Source organism: Salvia miltiorrhiza, chromosome 3 (genome assembly GCF_028751815.1).
Source record: "Salvia miltiorrhiza cultivar Shanhuang (shh) chromosome 3, IMPLAD_Smil_shh, whole genome shotgun sequence".
Classification (NCBI taxonomy): Eukaryota; Viridiplantae; Streptophyta; class Magnoliopsida; order Lamiales; family Lamiaceae; genus Salvia; species Salvia miltiorrhiza.
This window is the reverse complement of record NC_080389.1, coordinates 57,894,933-57,912,532: the sequence shown is the minus strand read 5'-3', so window position 1 is coordinate 57,912,532 and position 17,600 is coordinate 57,894,933. Positions and strand designations below refer to the sequence as shown.

Sequence of the window (17,600 nt, the reverse complement as noted above, 5' to 3'; positions counted from 1 at the left end):
TTGTATTTTCCAAAATTAGCAAATGCACGTTATTTTGTGGTTTCCAATCCCTATATTGTTGGATGACATGCGAAATTGTTGTTAATCACCATGGCACGTGCAAAACACTTTTCTGTTCATTGTAGGCACGCGTTAAATGTATTCAATGTTGATGTGGCAATATTACGTGGAAATAAAAATCAACTTATCTGATCATTAGTTTCGAATATAAAATATTTTTTAATCAAAGAAATTAAGTATATAGGGTATGTTTAATTAGGTCACAATTAACGATTCTTATATACTATAATTTGTTTATTCAATTAGGAAACTATACAATTCACAAAAATAACTTTTCTTTGTGTGAAAGTTAAGTTAACTATGTTTTATAAATGTAACATTTGGTACTAACTAGTACGCACTCCCGTGCGATGCACAGATCACGATATGTTTTATTATTTTTAATTTTTTAAAATATATAAAAATGTCAAAATATCATCATTTATGAGTTAAATTAATTAATGATCAAAAATATTTTTTGTTAACTTAAATATTAGTATTTGATTTGAAATAGTGTATAACAATATTATCAATTCAATGAGTATAATATTAAATTTACTAACAATCGTATAATAATAGTAATTAAATTTACAAATTATAAAGAGAATAATTCAAATAAATCTCATTTTAAGAAAATTACAATGAATAAATAAATTTATATAATATTTTGCATTCAAGTTTTTTTATATATATGACTAATTTTTCATCTATCTATATTAAAATTGTTATAAATTTCACTTTATAAAATTAAAAGTTCTAAAATAAATCAATATAATCTTCTTCTCATTAATTGGATTTATTTTTTTAATATATGTAAATTCAAAATAATTATAATTAAACAATCATGTTTTTTTTGAAAAAAATGACATGCACTTATTTTTTCCATCAAAAAATAAAAATAATCTTAAAAAAGTGTATAATCTTCAACATTAAAGGTAGATGACAGGAGAACAAAATAATTTTAACATTATAAACGATGCTAACTTATTCGTTTTGAATTATTTGCTATGTATATTTGTTTCTACTACTATTAAGTATGCAGATTTGTTTGTATTTAGAATTATATCAAATCTACCCTAAAAAGGTTATATCAAATCTATAATCTATAAATTAATTTATCAAACATGCATATTTACAAATACTTTAGTCACATATTTTTAAAAAATATTTATGAATTGTCACTATTTTCTTAAAAATTTGTATATAACAAATATTAATAAATGTGTCAATATGTGTTGGCCAGTGGATGAGTGGCAAACACACTGAAGAAACATATGGGGCAACAATAATTGTTGTTGCACTTGACATTTTTCACAATTAAATTTTACGTGAAAAATATAAATTTTGTGTGTGGATAAAAGGATAAGTGGTGAACTAAAAAGGAACTAAAATGAAAGAACGTGGGATTGTAGCATATTTTTTGTAAATTCAAAAGAACGTGCATCTTCATTTTGTAGACGTTTTTTAAGATTTTTGCCGGGAAAGAACCGGTCATAAAACTGTGCTTTTATATATAATATAGATATAGATTTTTATGGGTGCTAGAAAATGTTTCACTGTATATAATAGATAGATTCACGGCTTGCCATCTCCCCCAACCTAAAAGGATTGCTTTAGGTATTTTGTGTTGTATATGCAAAAGAATTAATTTTATTAAAAATATGAAAGTTTGTAAGTAGAGATATAATTAATAAAACACAAAATTTCCTGTACATCCGAGCGTACGGTACACCCGGGTCGTACCGACCCGGATCCTGACCCGAATCTAATCCAACTGGACTGTTCTATCCGAATGTCAAGTGTTAGTGTCATTTCGATATAATGTTAGTGTTAATTCACACATAGTGTTAGTGTCATTTCAATATAGTGTGAATGTCATTTTCGAAATAGTGTCATTTGTAAAACAAAATAGTGTTAATGTTATTTTTGAAATAGTGTCATTTGTGAAACAAAATAGTGTTAGTGTCATTCTAAGATCATGTTAGTGTTAGTGTCATTTCGTATTAGTGTAAGTGTCATTTCAAGAAAAAATAGGTCAGGATAGTCCAACTAGATCAGGATCCAGGTCGGGTAGAGGAGATCACCTCTTAATAAAATTGTCTTTCCAAAGAAACAATCCAATATATTCAAATTTATAGTTGTAAATCAAAATGCTGCAAGTCTATAACTGAAAATTTCAAATCATCAAATCTGCATCACAAACTGAAGTATCTATTGGATTCATTAAATCCATAAAGAACAAAAATCACTCAAAATTGTGGAATATAGGTATAGCACTTATTAGAAAATATAAACCGAGAAAAATCAAAGAAAAGTATACTCGGTGGGGGAAAAGGAAGAAGCTGGTGCGTTTCGGTTTAGTTGAAAAAGGCAAGAATACTTTACTCGAGTCTAGACTCAGTCATGAGTGGGGGAAAGATATTTTTCACTTTATGATTTTTTTATTTTAAATAGTTACATGAATTAACTTATGATTATGCAAAGTTAAGATCATTCATATACATGTCGGTCTAGAAAGTTAAGATCATTCGGTCTCGAATCCGATCACTATCAAAATAAACATCAATAAAATCATAAATACATTATCGTCCTGTATATAATTTGAACTAACATTTGCACCATGTGCAATTGAGAGAAATATTTTTATCTTTTTATATTTATATAAAATTAATACCAACTTAATTATCATAATTTATAAACATAATAAAAAATTAATTTTAATGTACACATTTAAGCTGAATATTGAAAAAAAAGACTTCACAACAATAAATATTAATATTATGAAGAAATAAAAAATTAAAAAAGAAATAAAAAATTAAAAATAAATTTATTTAAAACAAGATGAGAGAGGAGAGAGAATTTTTTAAATTTTAATATTTAAATAAATATAACTTTTACATTTTAAATCAAATATTCTCTCTGTCTCATTAATAATAGTCAATTCCAAAAAAATATACTATATTATCTCTCACAAAAAGCTGTGGGCTGACTCCACCACTATCTATCACTTTTATTTTTAATTTTTTTTTCTTAATAACCGTGCCTAAAAGTAGGGAGTTATACTTCGTGGGACGGAGGATGTATTTACATAAAATATATCAAATTAAAACTCTAATCGTGATATTTAATTTGATATGCATATTAAATATTTTATAGTTAGTCGACTTTTACAATTTTAGAAAGAAATAATATTAAAATAAAAAAAGGAAAAAAATATAATTTAAAATTAAAACCTTTAATTTTATTATAACTATAAAATTATTATTTAATTTTAAAATTAATTCAAAATTAATTTTAAATTAAAATCTTGACTTTTTAGCTTAGTATAAATATGAGTATCGTAACAAATTTTAATAAGTTTTCCTCAAAAAAAACAAAAAAAACAAATTTTAATAAGTTGGGCCCTTTTTTTTCAATATGTGGCGTAATCTAAATCAACAAAAGGAAATCCATATCCAATTTATTATTGGGCTTGTTTCCACTTTGACCACTATCACTATTATCCCTTACGGTCGCTTAAGCCCATTAGTATATCGCCATAAACAATCCAAAATATATAAGGATTAAGGAGGCTTCGACTTAATTGTGTAAAAAAACAATTTGTTTAGCGAGGTTCGTTAATAATTTGGAGTATAAAAAAGGAGCAAAATGATATATATTTTGATGGGTAAATATCACTTTAAATCTAGAATTATTTTCGTCCTATCAATTATATTTTGAAGTTTTGAACTATTGAAAATAATTTGTTAAATTTTGAGCTATTAATTTTGTATCAATTGTACCTTCGATCATTTTTTTTTTCTCCAAGAATTTTACGTGGCTCGCTGAATGCCACACTTTAGTTAGAATTATTCTTGACCTACATTATATAAAATGACATGATTATATGTCTTATTAATTAAAAACTAAGGATAAAAAAATAGGTGAAGGATGCAATTGATACAAAATTGATAGTTCAAGGTTTAAAAAATCATTTCCAATAGTTTAGGAAATAATTGATAATGCGAAAATAGTTTGAGGTTTAAAATGATATTTACCCTATTTTGAAAGATAAAACCTAAAAAATACCCATATTTTATAAAACATATAAATATATTCATTTAGAACATTTTTACTCTTATGTCGAGCATTAGCGTAATTTGCACTGATGCTCGACTACCGATGCTCGACTTGTAAATGAAAAATGTTGAGCATTAGTGTATTTTCTAAGAATGCTCGATTGCTCAAATCGCAATAGTTGAACATGTCGAGCATTGGTGTATTTACTATTATTGCTCGACTCGCAGAAGTCGAGCATATAGAGCATTAATACATTTATCATAAGTACGCTAATGCTCGATATACTCGATTCGCAATGGTCGAGCATTAGTGTATTTATCACACATGCTCGACATGCATTAATCGAGCAAAGTTCACGATTTCAACAAATTTTATAAATTAAGTAAGGCTAATTTTGTCATTTCAAGCTCAAAATGGGCAGTTTTTATAATTTTCTTTTATAATAGGTAGTATTTTTTATTTTTTGTCTTTGAGAATGGATAAAAACAACCGATGAAAAAATTTAGTTAGAATTTGACCCTACATGACCCACTTGTTAACAAATTCTCCCCAAAAGAACTTGTTTAACTTAAATTCAAAATTATTCAACTATACTTACAGTCTTATAACCCTAAGAACATCTTTAAATCTTGATTAACCACTAATATCACGTTGCTAATTGCTACCAATGCCAACTCGCAAAATCTCGTAACTGTCAAGTCTGTCATTTTAGATCGTACCTAGATTGCACAGGTGCGGGGGGCGGGTGCGGGAGCGATATGATTCGGGTGCGGGGATACGGATTTTCAAAAATTGTAGGGTGCGATTCGTGAAGGATACGTCTATTATATTTATATATTTTATTACATATATCCAATCAAATATATATATATTTATATATAGGTATATATATTGAAATAATAGAGCTCTGCCAAATACACTATCTTGATAATAGTGCCTAGAACTTAATAGCTAGCCTTTTGTTGAGTTAGTCAAAAGTGCTCTGCCAAAAGAAAAAAAAGGCTCCGCAAGCTTTCGACTTCCAGTTTTGAGTCGGTTGCTTCGTGCTGCCAAAGAAAAGCCATATGCCCTCACTGCCTCTCTCTCTCTCTCTCTCTCATCTGTAATCCCTTCCCCAAACACTCTCTCTCTCTCATCCAACAGCTCGAGCAGCACCACCTTCGTCCAGGCCTCTGCGTTTCAGGGATGGCGGGGATGAAGGACATGAGGCCGGCACTCGCCGTCGTTTGAAGGCCGAACAACGGCAGGAGGTCGCCGCCCCTACCGCCGCCGCCCTCTGAAATCCGACGACCGCAGCTTCTACGAAGCCAACCACCGGAAACCACCGGATTCGCGAGATTGGCGCACCCGATTCGCGAATCCAATTTTTTTTTTTTTGATTTTTGGGGGGATTCGCCAGGTGCGAATCCCACGCGAATCGCGCCCGCACCCGCCCCCCGCGCGAATCGGATACTGCACGGGTATGATTTTGCGCGAATCCGTGCAATATAGGATCGTACATATAATAAAAGACATCAATATATAAATAAAAAACAAACAAAAATATATGCAAATGCATAATAGTTGGTCGGAACCACATAGTTGGCAAGTTATTTTCTAAGGGATTCATGCACAAGGATTAAAATATCATGCTACAAACCAAGTTGTTGAATGTTTCTCAAACAAGAGCAACTCCAATAACACATTCAAAACAACAACAATACATCTTTATATATACCGCCGAAGCAATATAACTGGAGCTGACAACTACAACAAGCTCAAGAACAATGAAATCAATTGAACCACCTCAGTTCTTGTGCTGCATTCTCCCACTCTCCGCACCGGCATACGGGTCAATCGTGACGTTTATAACCGCCGGCTTCCTTGCCTCGAAGGATTCAGCAAGTGCAGCTTTCAGCTCATCAGGAGTTCCAGCGAGATAACCCTTTCCCCTGAATGCTTCGAGGAGAATGTGATATGCTGCACCAGGGACAAAAGATGTCGGAGCAGGATCATCCTTGTAAGGTCCTGTTATCTCATCTGGGTTTCTCCGGTCACCGCCATAAACTCCACCGTTGTTGAAGACAATGACCACCACGGGCAATTGATATCGAACGAGTGTCTAGAAAAGCCAATAAAAGCATGTATTGCATTAGTACCAGAGAAACATATCATAAAAAACTGAACTTATCAAAGTTTCCAGTAGTTAAGTTGCTTTAGTTTTGGGGCGTGTTATCTACCAATGTCCAGAAACATAAACAGATATGTAAATTCAACAAATATATGCAAATGTGTCTGGAAATTTCTGTGTGGGAGCTAAAAGCACCCCTTTGTCAAATTTCATGGCTAGAAATCTTCATCAACTAATATGATCTGTCAAAGCACTTCACAGCATATATTTCCACTTAATAGTTCTTTACTGCTAATTCTCAAAAAAAAAAAAAAGTTCTTTACTGCTAGAGTGCAATTAATGAGATTATGAACACCTTATGATCGTAAGCTTAATGCAAATTGCTAGAACAGCAAAAATTTGCTCCTCCACGAACCTATATGCAGCTGCAGTGTGTTAAGTAATTTCAGGAACATTAAAGGGTAAAAAAAAGCATTTTGCTTCAAGATTTAAATTTGACAAAATTACTTGGAAACTTACTTTAGTGGTATCAAATGGCAGTTAAGCTCTCTACTTTTCTAATGGATTTTCATTATTTCAAATAAAAGGGGAGACAATGTAGCATGTTATGATCCTGAAAAACCAATTTTACGAATGAGGCTTAGGGAATAGGTCATACACATATAATCAACTAATATCCATTAACGCTCCAATTGGTAACTCGGAATCATAAACGTAGGAACAACACGGTTAAAACTCTAACCACCAGAAGAATGTGTCACAAAATTATTATGTCCAGTCTAAACTCAAGAATGATCGGCTTACAATTCAAGACGACAATGTTGGATTAAATTCTTAATTAATCCAATTAGTGGACAAATATATATATATATAATTAATGTAAATAAATACTATCATATTATGCATATATTAAATGTTATATTTATTATTTGTTGATGGACCAAATAATAAATATAGATAACTTGAGAAGTTATAAATATGGGGTCTGGTCCCCGGGAAACTGTACCGTTCTGTATTCTTTTTTCCCATCAAAAGAAATATGCTAAAGAAGATACTGTATTCCTGGAAGACCAAATCTTCATACAGAATTCATCATGGCTTCAGGTTAGTGATTATGGTTTAATTAATCTCAGTTTATCATCATAGATTTTGTGGTAATTACTTGAATTACTTCTAACAGACAAGAGCTAGAAACAAATCAACTCTACTATCCCCTTTCCATTCCTCTACCAAAAACACAGCATCACTAATTCTAACAAGTTAAGCATTCAGAAGAGTGAAATGCATATAGTAGCACCTCATTACTTCACTCAATATCAATGTTCTCTAGTTCTCAATTCTCAATATAAGAAACAATAAGATATTTGAAACACGATTCAACATTAAGAGCCATGAAAAAGAAATGTACCTCAACTTCCATAGCACTGAATCCAAATCCAGAGTCCCCTTCAACGGCCACCACTAAGCGATCAGGCGAAGCCACTGCAGCAGCAATGCAATACCCAAGACCAACACCCATCGTCCCCCACGTCCCAGCATCCAACCTAGTCCTCGGCTCTGTCTGCACGAGCACAGACCGCCCTACATCCATAGTATTAGCCCCTTCGGAAACCACCACAGGCGCAGGACTCCCCACCCCCAAAATCGCGTCTCTGATAATCTTCATCGGTGTCAAGAAATTGAACGGCACCACAACCTTCGATAACTGCACCTCCATCTTCGCCACATTTTCATTGGCCTTGTTCCTCACAGCCTCAACCCATGGATGAGTCTTCCCCAAACAGAAGGGATCGTCCTTGATTTCTTTATGAATCATTCCCACCGCTTCTTTGGCATCTCCCAATATCCCTAAAAATGGCTTCCTCAGCTCAATTTCCTCCTCACACACATCTACAATAATGAATTTCACGTCTTTCGACCACTTCGGCGGCTCCCCGAAGTGAAGCAGCCAGTTCAGCCGCGCGCCGACCACCAATGCGACGTCGCATTTCCCGATTGCTAGTGATCTGGCGGCCGTGGCCGCCAGCTCGTGCTTATCCGACAGCAGTCCCTTCCCCATCGGAGTCGGTAGAAAAGGAATTCCAGTGCTCTCTACCAGCTTAGTTAGCTCGTTTTCCGATTTAGCGTAAGCTGCTCCCTTTCCAAACACGATCAATGGCCTCTGCGCCGTCCTCAGCAGCTCCACCGCCTTTTTAATTTTGGAACTGTCGATTCTCGGCTTCTCAATTAGAGCTTTATTTCGAGATTTTAGGGCTTCGGTAATCAATCTCTCCGCCTCCGACTCGTCAACAGTCTGGTGAAGCACATCGGTAGGGAGGTCCAGATACGTCCCGCCGGGGCGGCCCGCAACGGCCCAATCGACGACGCTGAAGACGGATTTGGGGATTTCGGTTATGTCGGTGGCCTTGGCGGAGAATTTGGCAAAGGGTTTAACGGCGGCGATCTGATCGAGCTCCTGGAAATCGCCGCGGCCGGCGAGGCTCTGATCGGAGGAGCCGGAGATGAGAACCATCGGCCAGGCGTTGGCGGCAGCGTTGGAGAGTCCGGCGAGGCCGTGGACGCAGCCGGGGCCGGAGACGGTGAGGAGGATGCCGGGGCGGCCGGTGAGGTAGCCGTAGGCGGAGGCGGCGTAGCCCGCGGATTGCTCGTTGTGGAAGGCGATGAAGCGGACGCCGAGGGCTACGGCGCGGTTGGCGAGTGAGGTGACGGGGATTCCGACGACTCCGAACATCCTGTCGATGCCGGCGCGTGACAGGCACATGGAGACGAGGGCGTTTCCGTCGATCGTTGGTGGCGGCTTGTTGCTGTGGGCGTCCGCCATTGGAGAGTGGTGACTGATGAGTGAGAATTTGGGTAAAGTAGAGTAGTTTGATTTTGGGAAATTTATAGTTTTGGAGCTTGAAGGTGTAGAAGAAAACGCCTGCCCTGGATACTATACTTCAAAATGTGATGGAGGTAGGTACCAAAATGGAAATTACATTCCACTATCATAATAATATCATCGCGTAATTGTCTACATATTTAATTTCAAAATAGATTCATTAATGGTTTTTTTTTTTTATTCATTAATGGTTGAGTTCAAATATTTTAAGTTTGAACAAACAATTCATTAGATTTTAAGCTATTTTTGATTTGGCCAATTGAGCTTATTTTTTTCAAGCTAAGAGTTATCGATTACTAGGGGTGGTAAAACGGTTTCGGTTATTCGGTTATAACTGTAACCGAACCGGAAAATCGGTTAATCGATTACCCGATAATAGGAATTTTCGGTTCGATTTGATTATTGGTTATCACTTCCGGTGTTAACCGGTTAATCGGTTTAACCGGTAACCGACCGATTAAAACTGAATTAACCGATTTATATAATTAAATAATATATAAATATATGTATTAGCTGAGTTTTGGACTGAAAAAGTGTGTTTCGGGCTGAAAACTTATGGCCCAAATGTATTTCAGCTCAGCCCAGCCGAGTCCTTTTGACAAAACATTTATTCACTTCCCAAATTGTAACTAAAAGAATAGTGCTCCGCCGACCGCTTTCCCAAATTGCTCATGCCTACGTTAAACAATTCTTTACGGAGATGGAGTTTTGGAGAGTTGAAGTTAAGGTTGGGAAATTCTTAAGGTTCAACATCAACCTAAGCCTCGAAAATTGATTCCCATCTCACAGGCGGCAATGGGTGAAGAATAGTGCTCTGCCAAATAAAAAGGAATAGTGTTCCACTTCGTGCTTCCAGTTCCAGTTGCTTCTTCTCCCTTCCCTTCTTCTCTCTCAGCCGTCTGCAACCACCATCTCCGACGAAATTGCTGCCGGCGTGTCGCCTCCGCCCCTCGCCTCTCACCCCTTCTCTGTCTCCTCGTCGTAGCACATGCAGCGGCGACCGGCGGCGCCTCCGCCATTTCTCAGTCCCGGCGTCGGCTCCTTCTCCTCCTACCCTGACTCGAAACACCAAAAACCCCAAAATTTCTCCAATATCAAAAAACCCCTCTCCTTAAATCAAATCCCTAATTTTCTCCTTATTCTACCCTCGCTGTGAACAGCCACCGACCCCTCTTCTATCTTTCCCCTCCCCTTCTCACTCGGCCGGACAACAGCTATCCATCAGCCACTGCCGCCGCCGTGATTCTCACCCCCAAATCACTCAACCGAGACAACAATCACCATGCTTAAGGCTAAGTTATGCTCAACCATGTAATTAACCGGTTAATTTGGTATCGGACCAGTTAATCGGTTAACCGAACTAAAAACCGGTTCGGTTTTCGATTAGTATTTTTGTTATTAATCAGTTCCAATTAACCGGCAAACCAGTTTGTTTATAACCGAACCAGACCGATTACCATCCCTATTGATTACTCCCTCCGTCACATAAGCATGACTCCTTACTTTTGACACAGTTATTAAAAAAAAGTGATTAAAAAAGAAAAGTAATAAAAAGTGGTGGAACCCACAACTTTTTACGAGATAAATGATTTTTTTTTTTTTAGAAATGACCATTATAAATAGAACAATCCAAAATGATAAGGGGACATAAATGAGTGTCATTTCAACATTAACTTACATAAGTAACTTCACAATAATTGAGAATTGGATAAATATTTGGCATAAATGGCTCATGTGGTAAAGTTTTATTAAGCTTTGGTGAAAATCAAAATACATTTTCATAAGTATCAAAACTAAATAACTAAGTTTGATAATCACGTGATAGGAAAAAATTGAAGTAAATTAGATTAATCCACTCAATTTTTAGACTAGTCTTATCGAAATCGAGATATTTTCAGTTCAATCCAATCAGGACTAAAAAGTTTCGAGCTCGACGATTGTATAAAAAATGGAGTATAATCCAAGTCCTTCCATATTAAAAAGATATAGGAGTACTATTATTCATTCAAAAAGCAAAATATTAGGAGGTAATATATAAATATGGCCACTTTCATATAGTAAAATTAAAATTTGGCCTATGAAATAAAAACATTAAAATTTGGCCAATTTTTGTGTAAAAGTACAAAATTACCCCTTACATTAAAATTTAAAAAAATGGCCACTTTTCTCACCCTCTCTCTTCTCTCTCTATTGTACACTCATTTTCTCTCTCTTCTATCTCTCTTCTCTCCCTCTCCGGCTCTCCCTCTCTCTCTCGTCCTCGCCACCGCTCCACAGTCGCCGGCCACCGCCTCCGCCGCGAACCACCACCACCGCGACGCACAGCGGCAGAGGATCTCTGGAGGCGGTGGAGGATTTCGAATGCGCCCATGGCGGCTGCGCGCTGACGCACTCTTCCTACGCTGCTCTCGACGGGATCCTCTACTGCAAGCACCACTTCCAGCAGCTTTTCATGGAGAAAGGCAACTACCAGCATGTTATCGAGGCTGCGAGGAAAAGCACCGTCGAGAACGACGCCAACGTCGCTGCCGCCGCCGCCGCCGCCGAGGAAGGGGAGGCGGCGGGTGAAGAGGATGGGGAGGCCAAGGCGGATCCGGATGAGCCGGAGTCTGAGGCCAAGGCGGAAGACTAGTCCTAGAGAGAGAAACAGAGAGAGAGATAGAGGTGATCTCTCTCTTCTATTAATTAATTTTTGGTTAAGTAATTATACAGCAAGATTTTGATTTTCCGAGTTGCTTGGCATTGGTTTTCGACATTTTGGTTTAGGTTTTCAAGCTATAATTATGTTGTTTGTTTTGTTGTAATTCGAATTAACACACATTTTGTGTGGGGATTTTTCCAAGTTTTTGCAGGAATATAAATTGTGTATGCCTTATTCATAAGGAATTATAGTACTCTTTGTATAACTTTTTTTTAAAATAATTAAGTGAGTGACAAGTATATATATATGTTGTTTGCTGCTGCTGAAGTAGAAATTTATTGTATTTTGATTGTTGATTTAGAGGAATTGATGTATTTTGATGGTAGATTGAGTTGTTGTATTTTGGTGTTGTACAACAATTTTTTTAATGTTCTTAAATTCACAACCAAATTTATGAATTCACAATTTAATGTTCTTGAATTCACGACCACAATTATGAATTCACAACTAGATTTAAGAATACATTTATGAATTCACAACTAGATTTAAGAATTCACAACCAGGTCGATGAATTCACAACTTAATGTTCTTGAATTCACAACTAGCTCGATGAATTCACAACTTAATATTCTTAAATTTACAACCAAATCTATAAATTCACAATCAAAATAAATTACAGTTTTAATTGTGAATTCAAACTTTAAAAACTCAAATTCACAACTACTTGAATTCACAACCAAAATAAATTCTAGTTGTGAATTAAATTCAGGTTGTGAATTCGACTGATTGTGAATTCTCAACCAACATAAATCTGGTTGTAAATTAAATTTTGGTTGTGAATTCGTTTGGTTGTGAATTCACAACCAAAAAATTCTAGTTGTGAATTAAATTTTGGTTGTGAATTCGACTGGTTGTGAATTAAATTTTGGCTGTGAATTCGACTAATTGTGAATTCACAAACAAAAAATTCTGGTTGTGAATTCGACAGGTTGTGAATTCTCAATTCACAACCAGTGTGAATTCACAACCAAAAAAATTTGGTTGTGAATTCACACTGGTTGTGAATTGCGGGATTTTTTAAAGGGGTGATGTAAAGTGAACATTTTTTTAATTTTTAATGTGGAAGGGTATTTTGGTAACAGTGGCCATTTTTTTATGTTTTTATCTTAGTGGACAATTTTTAAGTTTACTATTTCAAAGTGGCTATTTTCAAAATCCACTCAAATATTAGTAGTAGACAGTGAAGCAAAATTCAATTTTTTTTTTTCTTTTGAGAGAAAGCAAAATTCATTTTTGGTTCCCGAATGTGATTTGCAAGCTGACAGCTCCGAATTCTAAAAGACAAATGCAGATTTGCCACGTTTTCTCGAAGAAACATATACTCCCTCCGTCCGCCAAAATTATGTAAAATTGCTTGGGCACGAGATTTAATAAAATTGATGATGATTTTGATGTAGTGGAGAAAATGTCCCACCACTTTATGAGATGTGTGGTTGAGATTGAATTTTGAGTGAGTTTTTTTGTAAATAAAGAGTGTTAGTAAAGATAAAATAATAAAGAGGATGTTGGGACCATTGTCATAAAAGGAAAGTGACATAATCTTGGCGGACGCCAAATATAGTAATTTTTACATAATCTTGGCGGACGGAGGGAGTACTTAATTAGAAACAAAAGTTGCGCACTGCCATGCAACATGCATCTATACATATATTTATGGACTGTATTTGAACATATTTTCTAGCTTCACACTACCGATTTTATAAACTATTTGAAGAATTTGAAAGATGATTTTCCAATTTCGAAATTAATATTATAGATTTTTTGGTGACTTGTTTAATTTAATTATTTGATTTTTAGGATGAGTTTACAAAAAATACAAATTTTTTAGTATGATTTCTAGGATGAGCTTACAGAAAAATTTGATTAACCTCTTTTAATTGAGTGAACTAATTATAAATTTTCCAACACTAGATTCGACTTGTTTGTTTGCATTGAGAACCCGATTCATTTACCCGACTGACATAGACGTATTGTTGGGCTGGGCAAGCCCATTATTTGAAAATTGGCCCATTTTCAAACTAACGGATACAGAGTGACAGTGGCACAGTTAAATCCGAAATGCTCGAGTCGGGGGTAATTCAGTAATTTTGGCGACGATCAAAGACGAGATCTTCCCTCGCCTACAATTTTCCTCTTCAAATTCTCTTCTCCAAAAACAAGCCAAGAATTTTAGCTTTTACTCCGAAATTAGGCCGAGAATTGTTGAGCAGGAATGAAGGGCGGTTCGTCAGAGACGAGATTCGTGCAGGAATTGCTTCTTTACGCGGCGAGCGCAGCTCTGAGCTGTTTGGTGTTGTTCATGGGGCTTCGGAATTTGGACCCTAATCGCGACGCTTCGAAGAAAGCCCTAGAGCATAAGAAGGAAATTGCAAGGCGTCTTGGGCGACCTCTCATTGAAACCAATCAGTACGAGGTTACGGTTTCCCTCTCACTGTGTGTTTGTATGCGTGTTTGTTCGTTTCTTTTTGTGGTATATGCCGGTTGTATTCTGTAGATGTATTTGCTTCGTCGTAGCTGATAGCTAGCTATGTGTTTGTGTGGTTGATTTTTTAGGTCTAATTGGGACATGCTTCGTGTTTTTGGAAAGCTTTGTTTGATGACTATGTGAGTTCAAATCCAGAAGGTTGTTTTCTATATAGTTTGGAGCAATTACACTTTACAATTACAAGACTTCTTTTTTTAAAAAAAGAATCTTATATTTTCTCATTTTGATAATGACTATGTTTACAGAGAACGCAACAAGTATGGTATTTTTATGAATAGGGGAAATCATTCTTGAGAAACCAAATAGTACGAGCTTCATTCGAGAGTTCTGGAATTAGTTGGCAATAGAATTATAGTATTGCATGAATTCATTTTAGATTGCGGGTTTGAATGAAGTCAAAGAAATCTTTCGGTTGTAATGAGCTTTGAGCCTTTGAGACACTCTGTTATGTGTTTAAAGCTTTGGACCATTCAGCTTACTTACCAGCTAGAAGTGATATGTAATGCTTACTATCATCAGTTTCGATCCTTTTCTTTTCTAGGATGTTATAGCCTGTGATGTTGTGAACCCTGATCATATCGACGTCACCTTTGACTCTATTGGAGGATTGGATTCTATTAAGCAAGCATTATATGAATTAGTTATTCTTCCCTTAAGAAGACCCGATCTTTTTTCTCATGGGAAGCTTCTTTGTCCTCAAAAAGGTGTTTTGCTATATGGACCGCCTGGCACTGGGAAGACAATGCTCGCCAAAGCAATTGCAAAAGAATCGGGAGCTGTTTTTATTAATGTGAGAATATCAAACTTGATGAGCAAATGGTTTGGGGATGCACAAAAACTGGGTAATGTATATTGTACTTTCATAGCTCAAAAGTTATTTGTTCCTATTACATATTCTTAGTATTGTTAATTTTGAGATGGAATGTTTTCCTCTGCTTTTGGTGCTTCCTCTTTGCACTTCAAAGTTAGCATCCTTAAAAAAATTTAATGAGAGCTAATATAAACAGAATTTAAGGCCAGGGTGCTTTGGCCTGGTGCAAATTTAGAGGAATAGGAGTACTGCTATCCTCTTCTTGTGTCGACTTCTTTAATTTTCTGCACTTTTCAAGAACTCAATCCAATTGAAGTTATCAAAATATGCCAAAGTGGAAATAACAGTGTTTAGAGATAGGAATGTAGGTTTTATCACTCGAGTCAGGAATTGGAGGGTTGTATTTAGTATGAACTTCTTTGATCAGAGCGAATCAGTGATTGGCCTCCAAGATAATGGGTATTATCAATTATGGCTTTGAGAGATCATCGTTCACCTTCTCTGTTAAATTTGTTTATTCATGTCTGATACCAATTCTCGCAATTTCTCATTTCCTTCTGAAAGGAAAATGAATGGTAGTGGAGGTTTTGTGACATTCTTCATTTGCTGTATCTGTCGGATGTTTTTGCTCATATGTCCAACATTTGGCTGCAACTAACTTGGATGTCCTATGGTGTAATCTGCTGATAAGCTTTGGATGTAGAAACTTTGGATATGCATTAAATATTTTTTGAGCTTTATCCTTTTCCTTGTTTAAAAAATATTCTAACTATATTTCTCTGCAGTGACTGCTATATTCACCTTGGCATACAAAATTCAGCCAGCTATTATATTTATCGACGAAGTGGATAGTTTTTTGGGTCAACGCAAGAGTTCAGACCACGAAGCTTTGATTAACATGAAGACTGAATTTATGGCTTTGTGGGATGGATTCACCACAGACCGTACGTATTCTTTTAGAATCCCCGCAGGATAGATTTTTTTGTACCATGTTTATCTCTCTTGAGGTGGATTCTTCCTGCGCCATGATTTGTGTTTTTGTCTCCCTTAACTGATGGTTTGCAGTGAGGCGAATGTAGTCACATTTGGAGGCGTATTGTACTTAAGAAGGTCTAACATCTGAATTGGCTCGATTGTTTTCATGTAGAAAATGCTCAGGTGATGGTTCTTGCTGCGACCAATCGTCCATCCGAACTTGATGAAGCAATTCTTAGACGTTTACCACAGGCATTCGAAGTTGGGAGACCTAATCTTAAGGAGAGAGTTGCAATATTGAAGGTGATACTGAAGGATGAGAATGTTGAAGATGGTATCAATTATGACTACATAGCCGGTCTCTGTGATGGATGCACAGGTTCAGATCTTCTTGAGATCTGCAAAAAGGCCGCCTACTATCCAATTAGGGACCTACTCAATGATGAGAAAAATGGAAATTCTTCTAGGGTCAGTACTCCTTTCTTTATGTCAATATACGCCTTTGTTGTGTGCGTGTGTTGGCTTATTGGTAGAGTGGTGAATGCCTAAAGCCAAAGGTCTTGGGTTCACCGTTCCGCAGTCTTTAAATTTACTCATTTAATTGTTAATTTATCAAAAAAACATACGCCCTTGTTGTGGTTTGATTGCTGTCAGCCAAAGTACATTTGTTGCACGAACACTATTTGTGAATGTTGCTACAGCTTTAGGAAAAATAATGTTTTAGGTGAAGTTGATCGGTCATCACGAAGGCATCCCACTTTTTGGCATGATATAACTTGGAGAATTATCAATATTCAACTTTATTCATTTTTATGTGCAATAATTTCAGGATCCGAGGCCATTGTCCCAGTCAGATTTGGAGAGGGTTCTTGCTACCACAACAAGAACAACCATTGCAGCAAGCGAATACAGCAGATTAAGCCCACAATCATCAGGATGGCCGTGGCATAGAGAATCCGGTGACTATCAGGTCCAAAATGCCATTAATGAGCTATAAAATTTTGTACTTTCAGAAATCTTGAGCATTCTAGTCAGTTGAGCAAGATCGTTATGCTTATACAATTTAACCTTAAATTTGTTCTCTGTGTATCAGAGTTAATAAACACATCTGATATGATCTAATGAGGTTTTTACCCTACTGGTAGTCCCACTCAAGACTACTTGCTTTTAGTTGTCCTCTTTACTGATCTTTCCTCTTTTTCTGAGTTTTGTCTTCTTCGTCTCCGTCTTTCCCAGGACTAAACACCAGAGAAACTCATCTTTGCGCTATCGGGCAGGTTTTGCCACCTTAACCCATAACCGGCTAAAGTCAGCATAGATCTCACTGAAAATTCGCCAGTTTCCCATGGCATGTGGTGTGTTATCGTGCAATGAGGGAGTAGGGAACTGGCTTATCGCGGCCGAGCCGGTTGTTCACCGTTGCCGGAAACTGCTTTACCATTTTATTTGTACTCATTCAACCAATTTGTACTGATAATCTATTTATTTAGTGAAATAAAATGTTAATTCTGTGGGTAAGTTAATGCATCCTCTTTTATT

At 36.2% G+C, this 17,600-nt stretch overlaps 3 protein-coding genes across 6 annotated transcripts; 2 read left to right on the top strand and 1 right to left on the bottom strand.

Moving 5' to 3' along the window:
* Positions 1-5,600: 5,600 nt before the first annotated feature.
* Positions 5,601-9,200, bottom strand: LOC131014698 (2-hydroxyacyl-CoA lyase). The gene is made up of 2 exons (XM_057942752.1): positions 7,617-9,200; positions 5,601-6,199 (listed from the first exon to the last, which is right to left on the bottom strand). Exons 1-2 carry the CDS (start codon positions 9,027-9,029, stop codon positions 5,885-5,887), a joined length of 1,728 nt encoding a protein of 575 aa, XP_057798735.1. The 5' UTR covers positions 9,030-9,200; the 3' UTR covers positions 5,601-5,884.
* Positions 9,201-9,789: 589 nt separating this feature from the next.
* LOC131019057 (LIM domain-containing protein PLIM2c-like) lies at positions 9,790-11,999 on the top strand. The gene is made up of 2 exons (XM_057947737.1): positions 9,790-9,833; positions 11,367-11,999. Exons 1-2 carry the CDS (start codon positions 9,790-9,792, stop codon positions 11,719-11,721), a joined length of 399 nt encoding a protein of 132 aa, XP_057803720.1. The 3' UTR covers positions 11,722-11,999.
* A 1,852-nt stretch (positions 12,000-13,851) lies between these two features.
* On the top strand, positions 13,852-17,579 carry LOC131014706 (uncharacterized). Of its 4 annotated transcripts, XM_057942764.1 has the most exons (7): positions 13,860-14,203; positions 14,817-15,117; positions 15,872-16,030; positions 16,234-16,529; positions 16,891-17,031; positions 17,155-17,202; positions 17,298-17,579. In XM_057942764.1, exons 1-6 carry the CDS (start codon positions 14,003-14,005, stop codon positions 17,158-17,160), a joined length of 1,104 nt encoding a protein of 367 aa, XP_057798747.1. In that variant the 5' UTR covers positions 13,860-14,002; the 3' UTR covers positions 17,161-17,202; positions 17,298-17,579. The 4 variants fall into 4 exon arrangements, 3 of the variants coding, with proteins under 3 accessions (XP_057798746.1, XP_057798747.1, XP_057798745.1); XM_057942763.1 differs by lacking the exon at positions 17,155-17,202 and having other exon boundaries at positions 13,852-14,203; XR_009098304.1 differs by having other exon boundaries at positions 16,891-17,202.
* The last annotated feature ends 21 nt before the right edge of the window (positions 17,580-17,600 follow it).